The 23377-nt window shown below is 44.2% G+C and overlaps 1 protein-coding gene across 3 annotated transcripts in view; it reads right to left on the reverse strand.

Annotated features, from left to right (window-relative positions):
- Positions 1-22483, reverse strand: part of CCDC13 (coiled-coil domain containing 13) — a 36378-nt gene extending 13895 nt beyond the window's left edge. For 2 of the 3 annotated variants that reach the window (XM_073334804.1, XM_073334801.1), the window contains exons 1-9: positions 22300-22483; positions 17928-18154; positions 14290-14438; positions 10482-10624; positions 8578-8667; positions 7282-7398; positions 6188-6292; positions 4034-4198; positions 462-638 (exon numbers count right to left, since the gene is read on the reverse strand). In XM_073334804.1, coding sequence (XP_073190905.1) covers positions 462-638; positions 4034-4198; positions 6188-6292; positions 7282-7398; positions 8578-8667; positions 10482-10624; positions 14290-14438; positions 17928-18148 — 1167 coding nt within the window. In that variant the 5' untranslated portion in view covers positions 18149-18154; positions 22300-22483. The remainder of the gene's footprint in view (positions 1-461; positions 639-4033; positions 4199-6187; positions 6293-7281; positions 7399-8577; positions 8668-10481; positions 10625-14289; positions 14439-17927; positions 18155-22299) is intronic. The other variant, XM_073334803.1, reaches the window with a different exon arrangement.
- Between the last annotated feature and the right edge of the window lie 894 nt (positions 22484-23377).

Raw genomic sequence — 23377 nt, forward strand, 5'->3', positions numbered from 1 at the left:
CAAATAATTGAAGCGCCCAAAATTAGTAAGCATTCCTGACAAATGTTGATGAAATGCCCAGGATCACACAGTGAGTCAACAGCAGAGCTGGGAATAGAATCTAAAGAGTCTTGATTCCCAGTCCCTTTTTCCACCCACTAGACAATCCTGTCTCCACCTTTTATTACAATTCTGCTGGACATTTCTTATGAAACATGCAGCCCATAGCCACCTCCAAATGTGTCACCCTTTCCTTTGTGCCAATTCTAAATCTTTACCAGTGTCTGAAGACAATTCAATATAAAATGCAGAAGTTTTGGATCATTCTTAAACCTAGGATTGTGCCATGGATTTTACAGGCCTCTAACTATCGTAAGTGTATATTTTGGTCACTGTGTTGTAGTATGTCTACACTATCGCTATTTATAGCTAGAGCACTAATTCCGGAATGGCAGGGTGGGATTGCAGTAGTCAGACTGTACCAGTAAGGCATCTATGAGCTCATCGTCGTGCTTTCCTTTCTCCAGCAGTGTTAAGATTTGTCCTTTCAGAGCTTTCACCTCATTGGACAGCACTTTGTTCCTGGCTTTTGATGCATCTAGTTTTTTTTTCACATCCTCATGATCTTTCTGGAGAGCGTTATGTTCCCCACTGAGTTTCTGCAATTATGTAAACAAATAATGTGAAATGACAAAGAGATCAATCATATCATAGTCTACATGCATCTTCTCAGTTAAGGGAGCACAGGGAAGCAGACACAGTCCTTTAGAATCCAGAGCTGTGCACTGGCTTGGCAGTCGAAAAGTGACTCACCTCTGTGTAAATAGACATATAGATATATTGTTATTGCATGTTTCACTCATCACTTGCTCACTGGCACTGTTTGGATTTAAGCAGATTCAGTTTTTGCAATGAAGCAAATTATAATTTTGTATCAAAACCTGAAGCATTGTGTTCCTGATCTGCCATTTGCCCCATAATTGAAGTGACTACACTGTTGATTAACATCCTCCTCTGAAGAATAAAGAGCATCAAAATATAAATACATATAATTATATATTACAAACACACTGGCGACACTGATCCAGATTCCAATCTCAGTAAGACCAGTGGAAATCTGGAGGAACCCCAGACTGGTAAACTGGGCGCAAGCAAACACTATGTGTTTTAACAGAGCTAAATGTAAATGTATACCTCTGGGAACAAAGGAAGTAGGCCATGCTTACAGGATGGGGGATCTATCCTGGGAAGCAGTGATTCTGAAAAACATAGGGGTCATGGTGGATAATCAGCTGAACATGAGCTCCCAGTGTCACACTAAAAGAAAAGGAGTACTTGTGGCACCTTAGAGACTAACCAATTTATTTGAGCATGAGCTTTCGTGAGCTACAGCTCACTTCATCGGATGCTGTAGCCAGACAGCCAGCCCCCCCCCCCCTCAGACCAGCATTGCTGGAAACACAGGAGGAAGCCGGAACAGGGCACTTAACATATATTCCAGCACAGCCTTTGAAGCTGTGAAAGCACAGGTGTGCTGCTACAATGTGCCTCTGGGAACAGATAGGACGATTAAGCTCACAGCAGGCAGAGGCCCTGTGACAGACATGGCTCTTAGTCCCTACTAAATAGCGTGATGCACACACACCAACATCCTAGGTGGGAAAATATTTACCCTGATAAAAGAAATGTCCAGTAGTCTAAACTTATTGTTTCTCTCCCTTGCAAGTGTAAACTACTCTTGCGAAAGCTGGTGTCACCCGGACAGACCAGCCTCAATTTGGCATAAGAAAGGAGAAAGAGAATAAAGGAGTACAGAGGTATAAGTAGGGGACCTACAGCACCATGATTTTTGAGTGCTTTTCACTATCTATCTGCTGGTCAGATAAGTGACAGCCTCCCAAGGCTTCTGCAGCTAAGAGGGTCCCTACGCCTTGTCCCTTATTCGTCTTTCCGCGGAATTGAGTGACCGATCCTGGCTTGGCACCGCTGGAATCGAGAGATGCAAGGAGGGTAAGAAGCACCCACACCTGATCTCCTATCTTTAGTGTACACATATTTTGAAATAGAGCTCTATACTTTGTTTTCTTTCTTTGGGATTGTGGCTTCAGTTTTGTAACTTGTTTGTGTGTGTAACATCTCTACATTTAAATAAGTAGGCACTAGCAATTTTGTAACCACATGATTAGAATCTAGCTTAATAAATTTTGGTAACCATTTATGCATAAGCCTGACTTGTTTTCTCTGGTTTACTGTAAAGCAGCCAACACAATTAAAGAATCTCAGCCGTTTTGGCTCTAAAGCCTGGCCATTAGGTGAGAGTACTAAGAGCCTAGCGTTGAGTTGTGCCGCCTCCACGGGGCAAACTCTTGGGGCACCTGTCAGTCAATCCTGGCTGCCCGCTGCAAAGGAGCTCTGAGCTCTAGCAGTTAAAGTCACGGGTGTGGAGAGGCTCTTAGTGCTGCCATTGGGGCACCTGTCAGTCAGTATTGACTGCCCGCTGCGAAGGAGCTCTGAGCTCTAGCAGTTAAAGTCACGGGTGGTTAGGACCTTGGGGCATCCGTCAGCCTAGCCCGGGCTGCCCGCCGCGAAGGGACAGTGCGTCCTAGCGGTTAAAGTCACGGATGGTATAAACGGGCATAGCTGGCACCTCACCAAACATCCTTGGCCGTCGGCTAACAGATGCATGCCGTGGAAACTGCAGCAGACCACAGCATGCATCCGATGAAGTGAGCTGTAGCTCACGAAAGCTCATGCTCAAATAAATTGGTTAGTCTCTAAGGTGCCACAAGTACTCCTTTTCTTTTTGCGAATACAGACTAACACGGCTGTTACTCTGAAACAGTGTCACACTGTGGCCAAAAGAGTGAATGCCATCTGGGGATGCATAAACAGGGGAATCTCAAGTAGGAGTAGAGAGGTTATTTTACCTCTATATTTGGCAGTGGTGCAACCGCTTCTGAAATACCATGGTCCAGTTCTAGTGGCCACAATTCAAGAAGATAATTGATAAATTGGAGAGGATTCAGATAAGAGCCACAAGAATGATTAAAGGATTAGAAAACGTGCCTTATAGTGACAGACTCAAAGAGCTCAATCTAGTTAGCTCAACAAAGAGAAGGCTAAGGATTGACTTAATTACAGTCTATAAGTACCTACACGGGGAACAAATATTTAATAAATGGAGTCTTCAATCTAGGAGAGAAAGGTGTAACATGATCCAAATGGCTGGAAGTTGAAGCTAGACAAATTCAGACTGGAAATAAGGTGTAAATTTTTAATGGTGAGAGCAGTTAACCATTGGAACAATTTATCAAGGGCCGTGATGGATTCTCCATCACTTACAATTTTTACAATTTTAGATAGGATGCTTTTCTTTAAGATCTGCTCTAGGAATTCTTTTGGGGAAGTTCTCTGGCCTGTGTTATACAGGAGGCCAAACTAGACGACCACAGTCGTCCCTTCTGGCTTTAGAACTATGAAGTTCCACTCTGAGCAACTATTGTGAATGGTGCCTGAGACAGGAAGACAACAATGGAGTTATTCCAGATTTACAATGGGGTAAGAGCAGAATCTGGCCCATGGGGTATGTAATTGTGGGCAGCAGAATGCCAATTTTATCCTCATTGTCAAGAGTGAGAGGCATATGTACACCTAGGTGCTCAGTTACGCCAGCTACAAGGCTGAACTGTGGTGGGGAGGGGAGAAGGAGGTTCTCAGCCTCAGTGCTGGTAGCAGGAGGCATTCTAACAACTGGTGGTGGGGAGAGTCTATAGAGAAGTGCACTTGCTGTACCTTTGTACTGTATGTAGCCCATGCCTCTCTGCACATCTTGCTGCCATGGCCCTATGCATCCCCCATACCCGCTGGGGCCACTAGAGCATTCAGCAGTGCTAGCCACTTCTCCAACTCCTGGGCACTGAGACCCTACTTATATTTAGCCCCGGGTGGGTGTGACAGTGCCCTATCCCTTCTCTAGTGCACCTACACAAAGGGAGGCAGAGTTCTTACATATTACGTATTATATGCAAATCTATCACAACTCCCCGTGCCTTACCTGCAAGGCTTCTTTCTTTTCTTTTTCCAAGCTGCGAATCCGTAACAGGTTTTTCTCTTGGGCTGACAGCTTCTGTGGATCTGTAAGGGCCAGCATTTCCTCATCAACATTATTCACTGATGCTCTGCTCTTGCTCTGACCCAACTGATTCTCCAGCTCTCGAACCTAGGGGAGAATGTGAAAGTACACTCAGGACCTAACTCCGGCTTTGGCTGTGTATGCATTGCTTCTATTGATGTCAAAGATGCCAAAGGTTGGATCTGGTCCAGAGCGGAGAGTCATGTCATATAGTTATTGACATTACAAATCACAGTTAACTGGCACAGCAGCAGGGCCCACTCTTTCAAATTCCCGTTCATAGATGTCTACACCAGGCAGGTGGGCACAACTAGACACAGGAAGGTATGTCTTCAGGAGGGAAGACCCATTTTGGCCACAGAAAAGCTGGAATTTACCGTTTTAGCCAATGAAAGTGAAAAGTCCCTGTTCAGCTGCATGCACCTAACTGCAGTGGAGTGACAGCTCACAAGAAAACAACCAGAGAGAAGCCTTATGTCCTGTGTCAGCAGCTTGTCTCCATTTCCCAAGTGGCAGTAAGGTGGATGAAGCCCCTCAGAAGTAATGGAGAGTTAAAGATGTCACTAGAAGGTTCATTGCTAAGCATCTTGGACCAGGATTCTCATTGTAAGTGCAGGATTCCCAGTACCAATGGAGCTGAAGTTTGAAATAGTTTAATTAAGAAAAAGAAAAGGAGTACTTGTGGCACCATAAAGACTAACCAATTTTGCAGTTGATAGATTTCCACTCCATACGGCTAAATGCAGTGCCTTGCATAATGACAGGTTTCAGAGTAACAGCCACAAGTCCTCCTTTTCTTTTTGCGAATACAGACTAACACGGCTGTTACTCTGAAACCAGTTTAATTAATGTAACACAAAATTTCCTAGGGTGGGTGTGTTTAAAAAAAACAACCAAAAACTCAAACCCCAGATTTCAATATATTGTAGAGCTGTTTATTTTAATGCCTGTTTATCTGAGCACTAAATGACTGGCCATTTATTTGCATTAAATAATTTCTGTATACTTGGCCACATGCTGCAAGCAAGTGATGCTCCTGCAACTGCTACAAATTAAGAATTAAATAAATTAGGGACTAGCAATCTTTCTTCTTCATTCTCTCCCTTACTCAGTCACAACAATATAGCCCATGGTTATGGACAGTGCTCCAGCACCTGACTTACACAGCACTAGATGCTGCAAGACTTTTTAAAAGGCAGAAATCAAACTTTTAAAAAAATGTATTTTCTAAACAAACCAACCTTCTCCAACCCCCCAAAATACATGTCAAGTTTTCACATCGCTTTGCTTTAAGGCGTGATTTTACGCCTTATATGATCATAACATCATACCATGCTTGTAACACTATCATGAAAACTTACCAGCCAAATACAAAATTTAGAATCACGAAATGTAAGGTAGGAAGAGACTTTGAGAGGTCATCCAGTCCAGCTGCCTGCACCGAGGCACGACCTAACCTGTTCTTAACATCTCCAATGATGTGGAGAACAATTGATTGCCTTCCTCTTTATAACAGCATTTAACGTGGCTGAAGACTGTTATCAGGTCTCCCTTCAGTCTTCTTTTCTCAAAACTAAACATCCCCAGTTTTTTTTAACCTTTCCTCATAGGTCAAGTTTTTTAAACCTTTGATCATTGTTGTTGCTCTCCTCTGGACTCTCTCCAATTTGTCCATTTCTTCCCTAAATGTGGCAACTAGAACTGGACACAGTACTACAGCTGAGGCATCACCAGTGCTGACTGGACCAGGACAATTACCTCACCTGTTACTCTAGAATGACATTAGCCTTCTTTTTGTGACTGCACTACTTGCCTAGCATTGATTGTGACTTATTGATAACAAGACAGCTAGTGATATTTACTTGCTCATCAGAAGAAAAAAAAATACTCACCACAGGTGAACGAACAGGGTGGGATTTTGCAGGACTGCACTATACAATATGTCCATGTTCAAAATGTCATAATTTCAACAAACATGGAGGCCCAGTATGTGTTTGCAAGTTTGCACTCAGCTCTAAACACCAAAAAGATAACTTTACATATAGATTAAGAAAAAGACCCAGAGTAGTAACTTACCTTGCCTTGCAGAACAAGTATTTGCTGGGCCCGTCCACGCCAACTGCCAGAGATGGTCAAGAGATTCTGAATGTTCACATCTTCACCAACTTCACTTGCTAAAAGCTGTGAATAAGCCATGAATATTAACAGAGAGACTGGGCTATATGTGTGTGTGTGTGTATATAAATGTGGCCCTTCTCCTAGCAAACACAAAATACTGAATTTATATACATACTTATTGTATCCCTTTGGTGCCTGTAACTCATATTCAGCCCATATGAAGCAAGCTCTGTCAGATCAATACTACAACAGAGAACTGTTTGTGACCAGATTTTGGCTAATATTAATGGCTTCACTGGGAACCAAAGTACCAACAAATTCTTGCTGAAATGGGTATTTAAATACAATTCAATATTTAAAGGTTGGATATTCTTCTTTCTTTAGAAAGGAACCACTCAATAAAATGTCTGAACTGTCCTTACAGTGAAAGGTGAATCAATACTATATATATGTGGAGGGGGCGTTCAAATTGTACTACATGGCCACCAGTATTAACAGATAAAAATCCCTTTAGTAACCATTATTAACAAGGAAGTATCATGTGGGAACAGTGCAGAATAATGCACTAAGGGGCCACAGTGAATCAGGAAGGAATAAATTGCTCTGAAGCCCCAGTTCAGCAACTATAAGCATGGATTTAAATCCCATTGACTTGAATAAGATTTAAGCCTATGCTTAAAGCTAAGTATGTGATTAAATGCTTTGCTAAACAGAGATGCGCTTAGGCACATGCTTAGCGTTAATCACAAGTTTAACTGTTTTGTTGAATCAGGGCATAAATGTCGTACAAGATTCAGAACTGTACCATCAATAGAAATATTGGAAAGTGATGGTGGCATTGTTAGATCAGGAATTACATGTAGCTCAGTGTTCTCCACTTTAGAATCCAACCAGTGTTATCACCGCTCTTGTGCCTTCCTTCCTGGTGCATCAAGGAGACTAATCAAAACCAAGAGAAAACAAAGCACCATTCTTGATTTAACAAACAAACGGTCTCCCTTACAGAAACCAGGCCCAGATCACGATGTACATTACAAGATGTGGACTAGTACCTTTTGCATCATCTTTAGTTCCTGTTTTGTGGTTTGGAGCTGATTGCGATACTCCATTGCTTTAAAGTTGGCTGCAGTTAATTTTTCTTGCAAAGCTTTCAACTCTGGACTTTCAGGCTTTGAGAGAAGGAAAATGTGTTTGATAAGGATGGAATCCACTATAGAAAACAGAACTGACTACCAGAAAGGACAATACATGACCAAGAGGAAAGCTCAGACGTGTCTCAGAATGGGTTGATACAGAATAGCAATGTACATGTACATTCTGAGAGATATAGTGACCTTTCAGCAAAGGAGGTCTCAGTCTACAAATAGCTCCTGATCAAACCCATCTGTCTTGAGGAGACAGAGGGACACCCTTCATCACAGACTGAGTGCAATATCTCCACTGGACTCCAAGTCCTAATCAGCCCGTTCGCCTTGCTTGTGTAGCAGTGGATTGTGCTTCCTCTAATAATAATGATACTCTGTGCATCTTGTGAATCCTCAAAAGTGCTTCTGCAAACAATAATGAATTAACCCTCAACATTGACGTGAAACAAGTAACTGTTATTATACCCCTTTTACAGATGGGGAAACTGAGTGTTCAGTGGTTTGCCCTGGATCCCACAGTCAGTCTGTGGCAGAGCCCGGAATACAGCCTAGATCTGCCTGACTCCAAGTCCTGTGTTTTAGCCTCTGGGTCATCCTGCCTCTCCAATGCCTCTTCTACCATCCTTCCACTAGGCTCCCAAGCTGTGGAATAACCCCTTAACTGAGTTGTGTTATTGAAAGAAAATAAAAACAAACCACAATGCAACTCTGACAGAACTTGGCAGGGACCTCTTAAAATTAACAATTATTGTTTCTTTTATCTATGGAAATAATTATCAATTCTCCTGTAAACCCCCCCTCCTCCCCAATTACGATGGTATGTGGTAGATCATGGTTTGCTTGGTGAGCTCTGAAGCTGACATGTACTATAACCCTTGTTTAATCGGAGGCCCTGTAAAGATGCAGCAGGGAGAAAGGAAATATCAGTTGACCAGGTCACAAAACTTTTTCTTTTCCAACACTATAACCACCCACTCAAACTCACTCACTGAGTTTGAACATACAGCAATTAGGACAGATTATAATACCAGTGGCAAGGATAGATGATTTCATCATGATGAAAGAGACTGTACAACAGAAAGGAACAAATTATTAGTTGTCATTTTGAATTTTTCTATAAAAAACATAGCTCATGAAAGCTTATGCTCAAATAAATTTGTTAGTCTCTAAGGTGCCACAAGTACTCCTTTTCTTAATTCATACCGAGTTTCCTTCCATCGTTTTCAACATCGATTGCTTGATTCCTGAGTCATTGCCACCAAGAGACTGGATTTTTCCGAGGGCTGTTTGCAGCTGAAACACATGCACACATTACAGAATGCATACAGTGACCAGAGCATAACTCCAAGGAAGATTACGCTGAAGAATAACAGTGACTTCAAAAGCATGTGTAGCTTTTAATTACTCCAGCAAAAATGTCTTCATCTTCCATTAAACTTTCCAGGTAGCCACATAAATACATATTTCAAAAACACATAATTAAATCTTCCCTGAGAGAAGCTGTGCTATTTTACTAAAAGAAAGAACCGCAACCAGCTGCTGACTTGCAATTGTGGGATCAGTCGTCAAATGTGGGCACCGAGGATGCTCACATTCAGGAGTTAGGTACATAAAGCAGGTATCTATGTACTTAAATGCAGATCAAGTCTAATAGAGATCAATGCATGGGATCAGAACATCCTATTATGATGCTGTCATAAACATACAGCTAAGGGTAGCATAAAATCCCTCCTTTACCTGTAAGGGGTTAAGAAGCTCAAATAAACTGGTTGGCACCTGACCAAAAAGACCAATGAAGGAAGAAGATCCTTTCAAATCTATGGGGGGAGGTTTTTTGTTTGTGTTTTCTTTGTTGTTCTCTCCGGGACAGAGAGAGACCAGGGCAGAAAAAACACCCCCTCCTAAAACCCTACTTAAAATGAGCATCTAGATTACAAAAATTGTAAGTAAAGCAAGGAAATGCATTAGATTATCTTTTGTTTTAGCTTGTGAATTTTCCCTAAGCTAAGAGGGAGGTTTATTCTTGTTTTTTTGTAACTTTAAAGTTTTGCCTAGAGCGGAATCCTCTGTGTTTTAAATGTTATTACCCTGTAAAATTACCTTTCATCCTGATTTTACAGAGGTGCTTCTTTTACTTTTTTCTTTATAATAAAGTTCTGTTTTTAAGAATCTGATTGGCTTTTAGTGTCCTAAAAACGCAAGAGTCTGGTCTGTGCTCACCTGGTTTACCTATTTGGTTGGTATATGATTCTCAAGCCTCCCCAGGAAACGGGGTGAAGGAGTTTGGGGGGATATTTTGGGGAAACAGGAACTCCAAGTGATCCTTTTCCTGAATCTTTGTCTAGCTCATTTGGTGGTGGCAGCAGTACCCATCCAAGGACAAGGAAGGATTTGTGCCTTGGGGAAGTTTTTAACCTAAGCTGGTAGAAATAAGCTTAGGGGGTCTTTCAGGCGGTTCCCCACATCTGTACCCCAGAGTTCAGAGTGGGGAGGGAACCCTGACAGATGCTCACGTCTAAAATCGGTTTGCTCAATAAAATGTAGACTTTTGAATTCCAATTCACCCATTTTATATGAAAATCATGCAAAATTGAATAAAAGAAATTATTTTACTTAACCCTATGACTCCATAGGTATTTTAAAGGGGAAAAATCCTACTGTGTAATACCCCATGACTGAGCTTCAGGAAAGTTAGGGCTCCTTTTGGATTAGCTGGGACAGTTCTACAGGTCTGTGGCCTCATTCTCCAAGGTGCGGAGAAATAATTCCTACCAAAAAAGAGCCACCCCAGAAGGCATAACTAGAAGATTGCTGTGATTACCCTTTGGACAAGCACCTGCATTTTCAGATTTCTAACTGGCATTTCATGAATCTCTGGCTCATTATACCTCATTCCCATCCTTCCAGAAAGGATGGAAACTGCTAAAAGAATGAACCCATCTGTCCTTCCAAGGGCAGGGATGAAAAGAACCCATGGCAAGAACTGATGCTGTAACAAGCCGACCAGTAGCAACAAGAATCAAAACCAGTTTCTCAAGCTGACATTGCCCTCAGAAAGCTACTGGCCTGATTTCGAAGCTCTACCATGACAACAGAAGAGACCGTACTTCTTTTTCAAGCTCTTTGACTTTGTTATTCAGCTGTTTCACTTTGGCTTTTTCACTCTCTGTCTCAGCAGTTAGCTCACGATTCTTTTTGGACAGTTCAACAATTTTAGTAGCTGCAACATCCCCTGCTAAACCAGACATCCCTGAAGAAAAAAAAGAGAAATACATAAAATGAAGGAAAAATCTTAGCTGCAGGATCCAGATTAACTAATGTTTTTCTTCTCTACCAAGAGCATACTGTATTTTTATGACCAAACCTCCTTCATTTAGATCTGTACTAAGCACAACTGCATGGTTAAAGAGAGAGTGCATAGCAAGGGAGAGAGAGAGGCATTCATGATCCAACTTATGCCACCCAGCCCTCAGTTAGTGCTCACCCAATATCTTATCATGGTGCTGGAGGCACTATGTTCCTGGAGGTACCGTCTTTGGCATGAGACATAAAGCAGAGGCCCTTTCCACTTGTGGTCATGAATGCCTTGTCCATGCTAAGCTATAACCCACATTTCGACAAACATCAGCAAGAATGCAGCTGCTCTAGGAGTAGCAATGGCGTAAGCACTAGTATAGACAAGGCTCAGCTAGTTTGCTCACGGTATTGTGAGAGCCTGTTTTGAGTAGGTTTTCGTGACATGGTGGTGAAAATACCAATGCCCGGTTTGCACTGGCAGCTTAGCACTGGAGCAGTTGCTGAACCAAAGGTACCAGTTTTGCTCGATCCCTTCACTGTTCTAAAGGGTTAGAGTCCTGACTATATGCCAAATGGGTAATTACACGGTTCCTATTAAAAAACACCTTGTACTTTCACATGGGTTCTTAATAGTTCCACAATGTTACTGTACACTGTCAAACAGATGCTACATTCTCCCGAGTTGTAGATAAAGTAATCTTTGCATACCATTCAGACTGTCATGTAATTTAAGTGATGAAAAGGTACTATGTACAAGTACAATAATAATTAAAAACATGTACAAGAATATCTCTATCTCTACAATAATACACAGGAAGTAAAAACCCTGAGCAGTAACTCTTCCGCAGGTATATGAAGATTTTGCTGGGCTACTGCCATTAGCTGCCAAACCCCCATAGTTCTGCTGATCTGTCCCCTCAGCGTTTCAAGCTTTGTGATGACCTGTTTGCCAATGTCTGTAAGGATCCTCGGTATCTCATACCACATGAATTCTGATGCAATGTATGGAACCCCAATTAATTCTAAATCTCTTACGAAAATGTTATGCCTCGTACAACTCAATTTACTTAAAATGGATTACACAGAGTGTGGGTCAGGGGAGAAAGTGACCCCATATGTGTTACTATTGAAAATCCTTGCAAAGAAACTAATTAATCTATTATTGAAAAATGTGTCTGCATCATTCTTGCTCTTTTGATCTGGTATAATACTTCCTCCCATCTCCGGGAACTATTACTCCTCCTCCTCCTCTTCATAATAATTAACAATTAGTGATAATTATTATAATAAAAACAAATAAATAGCATTTTCATACAAGAGGCTTAAAGTGCTTTATACCTCTGAGAGATGGGTGATGATCATTATCTCCATATTACAGATATGGAAAATTGAGATACCGAGGCCAGATTTTTAAAGGCATTTAGGTACCTAATTCCCATTTAAATCAATGGGTGTTAGGCACTTAAATACCTTAAAAATCTGGCCCAGAGTGACTTGCCCAAGGCTACCCTATGTGTCAGCTGCAGGAGCAGAAACAGAATTCAGGAGTCCTAGCTCCCAGTTTCTAGCTCTAACCATTAGACATACTGTCTTTTGGTTATTAAATATAAAATGCAAGGAATAAGAAAGCATGAACGTATAAGGTATGCGTCATTCAGTCGTGCTTATTGCAGTTATTCTCCTTTCCTATTTTGGTCATCGCAGCTACTCTGGGCAACAATGACGCCTGGTGGAAGAAGCTAGGACTGCATGTCTAAATTGTTAAACACCCAGTACCATTTAAGTTTTATGCAGTTTTAATCATAGCTGTCCACCTAGCCAGGGCCCCAAGTGTGTGTGATACAAGCATTTAAACAGGGCAGAGATGCAAAATGAGGAATGCAACACAAAATAACAGAGGAGGAATTTAAGAGTCTGTGGCATTTGTTTCTTCAACATGAATAAAGTTTCTAAAATTTGACTTCCAGGATTCATCATTTTTGATGTCAGTAATAAACAATTAACAGATCTGTGTGAACTGAGGTTCGTTTATGTCTCAGATGTGCCTCCTGTAAGATACAATAAATAAAGAATAATATTTTGCCTTTTTAGAGCACCTTTCATCTAAGAATCTCAAAGCTCTTTTACAGACATTAATTCTTAAGTTTCAGAGTAGCAGCAGCATTAGTCTGTATCCGCAAAAAGAAAAGAAGGACTTGTGGCACCTTAGAGACTAACAAATTTATTTGAGCATAAGCTTTCATGAGCTACAGCTCACTTCATCGGACACATTCAGTGGAAAATACAGTGGGGAGACTTATAATTCTTAGAATATCCTTCCCTCTGACATAGGAAATATCATTACCCCCATTTTACAGATGAGGATACAGAGGTTGAATGACTTGTTTAAGACCACATAGTGCATCAGTGGCAAATCCAGCACTAAAACCCAGAGGTCCAGGTGCCCATTCCTCTGGACAAGAGTATCAGAATAATGATTCAATGGCAGTGACATCAAAGACAAAGTTTAGGAGCACAACCTCTAATCCCCACCAGCAATTCCACTATGTCTCACTGTACCTGGAACAGGCACACATAAGTTCCCTGTGACAAGAAGCCTGCTGTAGCCAACATGAAGGCCTGTGGTAGCTGAAGAAAGATGCTTTTGGTAGCCAAAAGGAGAGGCCCACAGTAGTCAGTGAAAAAAGGCCCAAGGCAGCACACTGAAGAGGCCTGTGGAGGCGACAGTGAAAGGCCACTGGCAGCTAGTGGAAGAGGCCCAGTATGACCCTAAAAGGATTCAGCCAGGGGAAAAGAACAATACACATGCAGCACAAAGAGCATTTTTTCCTCACATGAATAAAAGCACAGAGTGCTGCAGAGATGCTGCTCATCAGCCGTGACTACACACACGCCACTTTTTGATCTGCTTTCTCCTCATTTTAAAGATGTTCCGGCCTGAAGTTACTGGGCTCGCTCTCCCTGGCTGCCATTTCAGTTGCAGGAATCAGCCAGAGAGTGGAAGAAAAGTGACGTGCAGCCTAAATTTGATACCACCATTCCCCAATAATTTCTGATATTCAGGAAGAAGAAAAGCCTCTAAGCACTCTCACATGATTGTTGAGAAACCCTAAAATATAATAGCAATCAGAAGAAAGAGGGTCCCTTGTAACACACCTCTGTGATATAGCTGGGAGTTAGGGACAGCTCCAAATCCTCTCAGGCAATTAGTCTCTTTTAAAAAGGCCTAACTAATTCACCAGACCCAGAGCCCTCAGTTTCCCTCACTCTCTCATACAGCATCAGTGCAGGGGAATTACTATAGCCCTAACACCGCAGGGCATGATTTTCAAAAGGCTGAGAACCTGCAACTCCAAATGAAATCAATGGAAGATGTGAATGCTGAAAATCCATAGTCACTCCTGCAGGCTGGGTAGTGCTACGTGGAAGGGATGAAGGTGCAGAGTATTGGGATCAGTACCATGTAGGAAGTGAAGAGATGACATATGAAATCATTGTTATGAACTAAACTATTACCACAGTCCTGTTACCAGCTATTGTTATGAGCATCAAGCAACAAGTTCCTACAAGATGGCCTGTCTTGCTGCAGTAGTGAGTCTATACATCTGTTCCGTTTACCTTTCAGGGCTAATCTCTCCTCCTCTATTTTCTTTCGAAGCTGCCGGATTTCAAAATCTCTCTCCTTCACCAGTTTGTACAGCCTGCCATTTTCATCTACAACCTCTCGAAGCTGATCCTGAAGCTGCTCGTTTTCATCCTCAAGCAACCTAGAAAACAAATCAGCAATTATGGCAGATACCAGCTTCAAATATATGCTCACAATAATAAAATTAATAATAAGTTTGATTACACATAAAACCATACCTAATGAGCTATGTTCACTAGGGGTAAGTAAATTAAGTTTTGAGAGTCAATAAATTCAGTTAACTTCAGTGCTTCTGGTCTTTGTCTGGGACAAGAAGTGGAAATACCACAAGAAAGTTAGCTCTGGTAGGACTCCTGACTAAGTTACTGAGTTAACTTTGTCCTATAACTGCACAGATGTTCACAGGCCACTCTACCTAGAGTGGTCCCTTACAATATTATACTAAACAATCTGCTCCACCTGTTGCATTTACTGTGATGCTGGGAGTTCCTTTCTCACACCTGAAGAAGAGCTCTGTATGGCTTGAAAGCTTGTCTCTCTCACCAACAGAAGTTGGTCCAATAAAGATATTACCCTAACCACCTTGTCTCTCTAATATCCTGGGACTGACATGGCTTCAACTACACTGCATACAATGGAACTTAAGATCTTAGGTACTTAGATGGCTCCCATCCCCACAGTACCTGAGCACCTCTCAATCTTTAATGTAGTTATCCTCACAGCACCCCTATGAGGAAGGGCAGCGCTATTATCCCTATTTAACCAAGAGCCACAGAGAATCTAAGTGACTTCCCAAAATCACACAAGATGCTGGCAGAAGAGTAGGAATTGAACAAGGATCTCCCAGAGCCCAGACTAGTGCACTAGCCACTGGACCATCCTTCCTTGCCTTTCTTAAAGGGTCCCCATAAATGTCAGTTTCTGAATGGAGACCAAATCATGCCTGTGCAAAAAAAGATGCGTTTTCTCTGCCCAAATCAATTTCTGGTTTTAGGTACATATTCCCTGTATAAATATAATAAGCAGAACCAATTTAAGGAAAGCTTCAAAACACTCATAATTAAGTGGTATATTCCTGGTGTAAACCCCCAGATTAAAGGGAATTCAAAGCCTTCTGCAATATTCAAAAAGAAGAAGAGCAAACAATGCCGCAATCCACTCAGAGAGGTGATTCCCAGGTTTCTATCCAATTCCATAGAGACTCATTCTCATACGTCATTCCCAGGTTTCTATCCAATTCCATAGAGACTAATACAGTAAAACAGTACCGTTTTTTGCTGGACATAAACTTGTGCACAAATACATTTTTAAACAGTTATGAAGTTAATCAGGAATAAAGTTTCAAAATCTAACCCTCCATTTCCAACTTTCCACATAGGTTTTCTTCAGAGCTGTTTTCCAAAATTTGACCAAAATTAGTTTTGCCAGAGGAGGATTAAACTCCTAACAGCATATAAACAAAAAGAAAAGGAGGACTTGTGGCACCTTAGAGACTAACAAATTTATTTGAACATAAGCTTTCGTGAGCTACAGCTCACTTCATCGGATGCATTCAGTGGAAAATACAGTGTGGAGTTTTATATACATCGAGAACATGAAACAATGGGTGTTACCATACACACTGTAAGGAGAGTGATCACTTAAGGTGAGATATTACCAGCAGGAGAGCGGGCGGGGGGAAGGGGGTGGAGAACCTTTTGTAGTGATAATCAAGGTGGGCCATTTCCAGCAGTTGATAAGAACATCTGAGGAATGGTGGGATGATGACATCTTCATCATCTGGACCCATGGAAAAGAAGCCCTTGAGGAATTCCACCATGATTTCAACAATTTCCATCCCACCATCAACCTCAGCCTGGACCAATCCACACAAGAGATCCACTTCCTGGACACTGCGGTGCTAATAAGCGATGATCACATAAACACCGCCCTGTACCGGAAACCTACTGACCGCTATTCCTACCTACATGCCTCCAGCTTTCATCCAGACCACACCACACGATCCATAGTCTACAGCCAAGCTCTACGATACAACCGCATTTGCTCCAACCCCTCAGACAGAGACAAATACCTACAAGATCTCTATCAAGCATCCTTACAACTACAATACCCACCTGCTGAAGGGAAGAAACAGATTGACAGAGCCAGAAGAGTATCCGGAAGTCACCTACTACAGGACAGGCCCAACAAAGAAAATAACAGAATGCCACTAGCCATCACCTTCAGCCCCCAACTAAAACCTCTCCAACGCATCATCAAGGATCTACAACCTATCCTGAAGGACGATCCATCACTCTCACAGATCTTGGGAGACAGGCCAGTCCTTGCTTACAGACAGCCCCCCAACCTGAAGCAAATACTCACCAGCAACCACACACCAGAACCACTAACTCAGGAACCTATCCTTGCAACAAAGCCCGTTGCCAACTGTGTCCACATATCTATTCAGGGGACACCATCATAGGGCCTAATCACATCAGCCACACTATCAGAGGCTCGTTCACCTGCACATCTACCAATGTGATATATGCCATCATATGCCAGCAATGCCCCTCTGCCATGTACATTGGTCAAACTGGACAGTCTCTACGTAAAAGAATAAATGGACACAAATCAGACGTCAAGAATTATAACATTCAAAATCCAGCTGGAGAACACTTCAATCTCTTTGGTCACTCGATTACAGACCTAAAAGTTGCAATTCTTCAACAAAAAAACTTCAGAAACAGACTCCAACGAGAGACTGCTGAATTGGAATTATTTTGCAAACTGGATACAATTAACTTAGGCTTGAATATAGACTGGGAGTGGATGGGTCATTACATAAAGTAAAACTATTTCCCCATGTTTATTCCATCCCCCACCGTTCCTCAGACGTTCTTGTCAACTGCTGGAAATGGCCCACCTTGATTAACACTACAAAAGGTCATTCCCTCTCCCTCCCCACTCTCCTGCTGGTAATAGCTCACCTTAAGTGATCACTCTCGTTACAGTGTGTATGGTAACATCCACTGTTTCATGTTCTCTATGTATATAAATCTCCCCACTGTATTTTCCATTGAATGCATCCGATGAAGTGAGCTGTAGCTCACGAAAGCTTATGCTCAAATAAATTTGTTAGTCTCTAAGGTGCCACAAGTCCTCCTGTTCTTTTTGCGAATACAGACTAACACGGCTGCTACTCTGAAACCTGCATATAAACAGACTTTCCTCTGAGAAACATCTCCATCGTATCATATCGCTTTATTAGTTAGATTTGAGAATAAACTAAAGCAAAAAGGAGGGAGTAGGTCACAGTGTAGTAGAGATGAGCTGTGGAGAGCTAATGAAAAGCATCAGTGAGGCCCTGGGCCTTGGCATGAGTTGGCACCTGGTCTATAAGCATTACAGACAGCACCTCCCTCCCTCACTGGGGTGTTATGAGGATAAATACATTGAAGATTATGAGGTACTCAAATACTACACTGATGAAGACTTGATAGCCCTTCAGATAGATTGCCAATCCGTGATGTCAGTAGTGATTTTACATATTAACGTCAGTGGGAGTTTGTAGGACGAGGTGCTAAGTATAGTTCTGTATCCTTTCTAACAATGTGAATTGTACCTTTACCTTTTGCTGATCTCTTCATTTGATAGTTGTCCATCTACTTTAAACAGATTTAAATCATCCTGGACTCCAAAAGTCTCCTTTGGGTTGTTGCTGCTGTCTTTCTGAATGTGCTGCTTTTCTTTCTTTTTCTCCATAAGATTTTGTAGCCTCCTCTGCTGTTGCTCCTGTAAAGCCTTAAACTGGATTTTTAAATTTTCATTCACTCCTTTGTCAGAGTCCATGGTTTGCTAAAAACAAAACAAGAAAAAAAATCAGAGCAGAAGATTACAGAATGAGAACCTTTTCAAAACTAGCCTCCCATCTAACTGGCTTCTTTGTATCCTTTCCCACTCTCTCCTCTGCTCTGTCATAGATGCCACAAACCAATCTTCCCCTCTGGTAGCGGTTTACAAACCAGACCGCAGGTAGCCTTCCCCCATACTTGAAGTTTAAAAAACAATGAATTAAATAATCATTTTAAAAGACAATCCAAATAAAAACCACAGTACTAACAAGATATATGCTATACTTTACTGATTAATAGGAACATAGGAATTGCCAGACTGGATCAGACTTGTGGTCTTTCTAGTCCAATCTCCGGTCTCTCACAGTTGCCAGTACCAGATGCTTCAAGAGGAAGGTGAAAGAAACCTCACATTAGGCAGATGTGGGATAATCTTGTTAGGTTTCCTCCTAATTCTCAAAAGGTAGAGATTTACTTAAAGCCTGCAGCGTGTGGGTTAGTATTGCTTCCAAAATCTTTTAGCATGAACTATTATAACTCTGGATATTCCTGTTATCCATAAAAATGTCCAATCCCTTTTTGAACCTTGCTAAATTTTGGCAATTTGTGATCACTGCCTTCTGCTGCATTCCACCGCCCTCCCTGTGTTTGACATGAATCTAGAATGTAAGTTCCCTGGGCAAGGAGAGTGTCTTCAAGTATTTACAATGCTTTTGGTACAACATACATAAAAGATAATAACTTTTAAAGTCATGGCCTCCAAAAAGTAATTTATACAAATATATTTATCTTAGAGCAGTAGTTCTCAAAGCTGGTCCGCTGCTTGTTCAGGGAAAGCCCCTGGCGCGCGGGACCGGTTTGTTTACCTGCCGCGTCCGCAGGTTCGGCCAATCGCGGCTCCCACTGGCCGTGGTTCGCCGCTCCAGGCCAATGGGAGCTGTGGGAAGCGGCATGGGCCAAGGGATGTGCTGGCCACAGCTTCCAGCAGCCCCCATTGGCCTGGAGGGGTGAACCGCGGCCAGTGGGAGCCGCGATCGGCCGAACCTGTGGACGCGGCAGGTAAACAAACCGGTCTGGCGCGCCAATGACTTTCCCTGAACAAGCGGCGGACCGGCTTTGAAAACCGCTGTCTTAGAGAATATTCCATTTTTCTTGAATGAAGCCTTTAGTACTGTTTTAATGAAGAATTAACCAGAAGTAACGATTAAGGGATTTGTTAATTAGAAAACCCTCCACTCCAAGGTCAGTGGTTTGTGTGAATTAAATGAGTTTGGTGGCCTAAGTCCAGTGCCCCCACCCATCCCCTTTTTCGGCAGTATCAGCAGGGCTATGAACTGAATCAGGCCATGGAAACTGAACTGCCTTCTCTCACCCCATTAAAGTAGAGCTCACCAGACCCAAACGTGATTGTGGCTCCATTGTGCTAGGTGCTGTACAAATTGTTCGGTCTATAATAATCTCACTCAAGTTCCTAACAAACGTCATTCCTTGCAACCTGTGACAATTTGGGGAATCTGTTTATGTACAACTTATGAATTCCGGTTAATGTTGTGAAGTTATTGTTATATCATGGAATACACCTCTGTGTGAATGTGGAACCCACCATTTGCTGATAGGGGCTGTAGCTCATTCCCACCAGAGCAGGGACAATGCAGAGTCATTAACCTTCATGCCTGTGCTCTTACCACACAATGGGTATACTAAGGAGGCTGCCTGAGCAGAGAAGCAGGAGCGGAAAATCCTCAGCAGAAGAACAAAGAAACAAGATGTAGGTAAGACATATAAACTTGAGACACAGAGACACACACACAGGAGAAAGGAAAAGACAGGAGGAATGCTTTCATAGTGGGGGTCCAGTTTAACTGCAAGACCAGCAAAGGATCAGAAAAAAATTAGCTGACTTATTCAGGCTCTATGTTTCTGGAGAGAAACCATGAGGTGGAGGGAAGGATTTCAGACTTCCCAGAGTGCTCTGCTTAAGCCCAAAGAGCTCTCCAGAGGGGTACGAAACTGAGGCAGGGAAACATACACCTGTGTTCATTATTTTGAAAAGATCTTTATGTTGCTTGTGCTAAGTAAAGAACGATGTTTAAGAATCCTGTGCAGAGTCTGGGTGTCTGTTGGTGTTCACTGTCACGGGCCGCTGAAGAGGTAAAATGTAAACCAGAAGGTTCACACCTTCAGTGGAATTCTGGGGAACACAGAAGTGCTGCTGGGAAGGCTTGGGGGAGACAGCACTAGTTTCAGAACTCAGGCAATTGGGCTGCAGGGTCCCCCCTGCCAAGAGGGGTGTCAGATGTGAGGTCTACAGCAGGAGTGCATGTCTAAAGACCCAAAGTCAGAAACAGTACCTAAATTCTGTCCAGCTCCAGCAAGCTAAAGGCACGTGGGATTCAGTGTTTGGATCCCTTCATGACAAACGGCTGAGTGTCCAGCAGGGGAAGCATGACCAGAACTGTGATACAACCCCCTGACAGTCAGCTATTGTGCATCCTTCTTGACAAATAGGTTGATGATTTCACAAGCATGAAGAACAAAGTACACTTTCCCTCCAGACAGTCTGATCAAAATAGGATTGAGGCACTAAATAGGGCAGTGTGGGGAAGGCTGTACTGCTGTTGTCTGCGGGTAGCAGATTTAAATCTCCAGGACGGTCTACCAATGCTAGACACGTTCCAAGAGTGTTCTTTAAAAGAAAAAATAATTCAGACACGTTCTTAAAAAAACAACAACCCCAAGGTAAGAAAACATCTACAGTGATGAAAAATTATTTCATATATTATACATACATATATTATATATGCGAGCATATAAACACACATCTGAATACATGAATGGCAACCATTCTTCTCGAAAGACGATGGTGTAAGTGTTTGTAGTTCAGTTACTGTGTGTCATGTTGCATCATTGCAAGCAGCTAAAGAGTCCAGTACATATATAATGTAAATCTCCACAGACATATGCAGGGGTTCAGGGGGCAAACGCACAGAGGTATAGCAATTATTTGTGGCCATATTGCATTACACAGGCATCCTACATTACAATTCAGCATCGGTGTCCTCGCTTAGCACCCCCCGCCCTCAACCCAGGTGTATAGGCTGAAGCCAGCTCCTGCCACTGTGAAGGCACTGGCTGGGGACACCCCCAGCGCACAAGACAGTGCCAACCCTTCCCCGCAGGGGCAGAGGGAGAAGTCCTCGCCCCATGGGCATAGAGAGGAGTACTCCCCCTCCCCCGCCACAGAGGCCTGGCCTGGAGCCACCCCTCCCGCCAGGGGCACAGAGAGAAGTCCTCACCCCCCCACACAGGCATAGGGGGGACTACCCCCCCAACCTCGGAGGCCTGGCGTCACCCCTCCCCCCAGGGACACAGAGAGAAGTCCTCACCCCCTCCATAGGCATAGGGGGGACTACCCCCCCACCCCAGAGGCCTGGCCTGGAGCCACCCCTCCCGCCAGGGGCACAGAGAGAAGTCCTCACCCCCCCACAGGCATAGGGGGGACTACCCCCCCAACCCCGGAGGCCTGGCGTCACCCCTCCCCCCAGGGACACAGAGAGAAGTCCTCACCCCCTCCATAGGCATAGGGGGGACTACCCCCCCACCCCAGAGGCCTGGCCTGGAGCCACCCCTCCCGCCAGGGGCACAGAGAGAAGTCCTCACCCCCACACAGGCATAGGGGGGACTACCCCCCCAACCTCGGAGGCCTGGCGTCACCCCTCCCCCCAGGGACACAGAGAGAAGTCCTCACCCCCTCCATAGGCATAGGGGGGACTACCCCCCCACCCCAGAGGCCTGGCCTGGAGCCACCCCTCCCCCCAGGGGCACAGAGAGAAGTCCTTGCCCCTCCATAGGCATAGGGGGGACTACCCCCCCCCACCCCGGAGGCCTGGCCTGGAGCCACCCCTCCCCCCAGGGGCACAGAGAGAAGTCCTTGCCCCCCCATAGGCATAGGGGGGAGTACCCCCCCACCCCGGAGGCCTGGCCTGGAGCCACTCCTCCCCCTAGGGCCAGAAAGAGAGTCGTCCCCATGGGCACACGGAGGAGAGACCCCCCCCGGGGCACGGCCTGGACCCAGCTCCACCCGAAGCCCAGGGGCCCCCCTGCCAGCCCCCGTTCGGGGTCGCTGGTCCCGCGGCGCCCCGCACCCACCTCCCGGGCTGCGACTCCCCTGGAGCTCCCGCGATCCGCGTCCCCTCAGCCCCCGCCCCGCCCGGGGGGCCGGGCAGCGTCACCAGCCCAACCCGAGAGCCCGCTCGCCGAGCCGCCCCCCCGCAGGAGGAGGACGCGGGGCGGTTGCCCCGGCAACCATCCCCGCGGAGACGGGGCGGCCGGAAAGCAGAGGAGGGCGGCTCGGAGTGTTACGACATCCGGGGCCTTTCCTGAAGCGACGCCGCTTGGGTGGGAGCCGGCGGGGGCGGGGCCGCCGTGCACGTGCCTTGTGCGCCGTGGGCGCGGGGCCGGCTGGCGGGGCCGCGTGGCCTGGCCGGCTGATCGCTCTCTGTGCACAGCGGTGCCGGCCAGTTCCATCTCCCGCTTCCTGCGTCCCTTGCTCGATCCCTTGGGCTTTCGTGTGAGACCCGATTGCAATGCAGTTCCCCTGAATCGCTCGGGGAAGAGAGCTCCCTGTGGTCTGGTACCAAGATTAATAGAGGCCAAGATCGAAGCAGGTGTCAGAGGGGTAGCAAGTGCGAGTCGGTATCAGCAAAAACAAGGAGAGAGGCCTTGTGGCACTTTAGAGACGAACACATTTTTTTGGGCATAAGCTTTTGTGGGCTAAAACCCACTTCATCGGAGGCATGGAGTGAACATACAGTAGGGAGGTATGAATACCTTACACGGCATAGGAAAAGATGGGAGTTGCCTTAGAGCTTCCACTGAAACAACAAGAAAAGGAGGACTAGCGGCACCTTGGAGACTAACCAATTTATTTGAGCATGAGCTTTCGCGAGGTACAGCTCCTCCTGAGCTACAGCTCCGACGAAGCGAGCTGTAGCTCACAAAAGCTTACGCTCAAATAAATTGGTTAGTCTCTAAGGTGCCGCTAGTCCTCCTTTTCTTTTTGGGAATACAGACTAACACGGCTGCTACTCTGAAACCTGTCATTGAAACAACAGTATCACCCACATTAATTTAGGCACTGACTGTAATTACGTACCAAAATGTTTCACTTCAAGTTCAGGTTTAGTTTTCAAAAAGTAATCTAAAGAATTATGTCATACGCCCATCA

Source organism: Lepidochelys kempii, chromosome 2 (genome assembly GCF_965140265.1).
Source record: "Lepidochelys kempii isolate rLepKem1 chromosome 2, rLepKem1.hap2, whole genome shotgun sequence".
In the NCBI taxonomy this organism is placed as follows: domain Eukaryota; kingdom Metazoa; phylum Chordata; order Testudines; family Cheloniidae; genus Lepidochelys; species Lepidochelys kempii.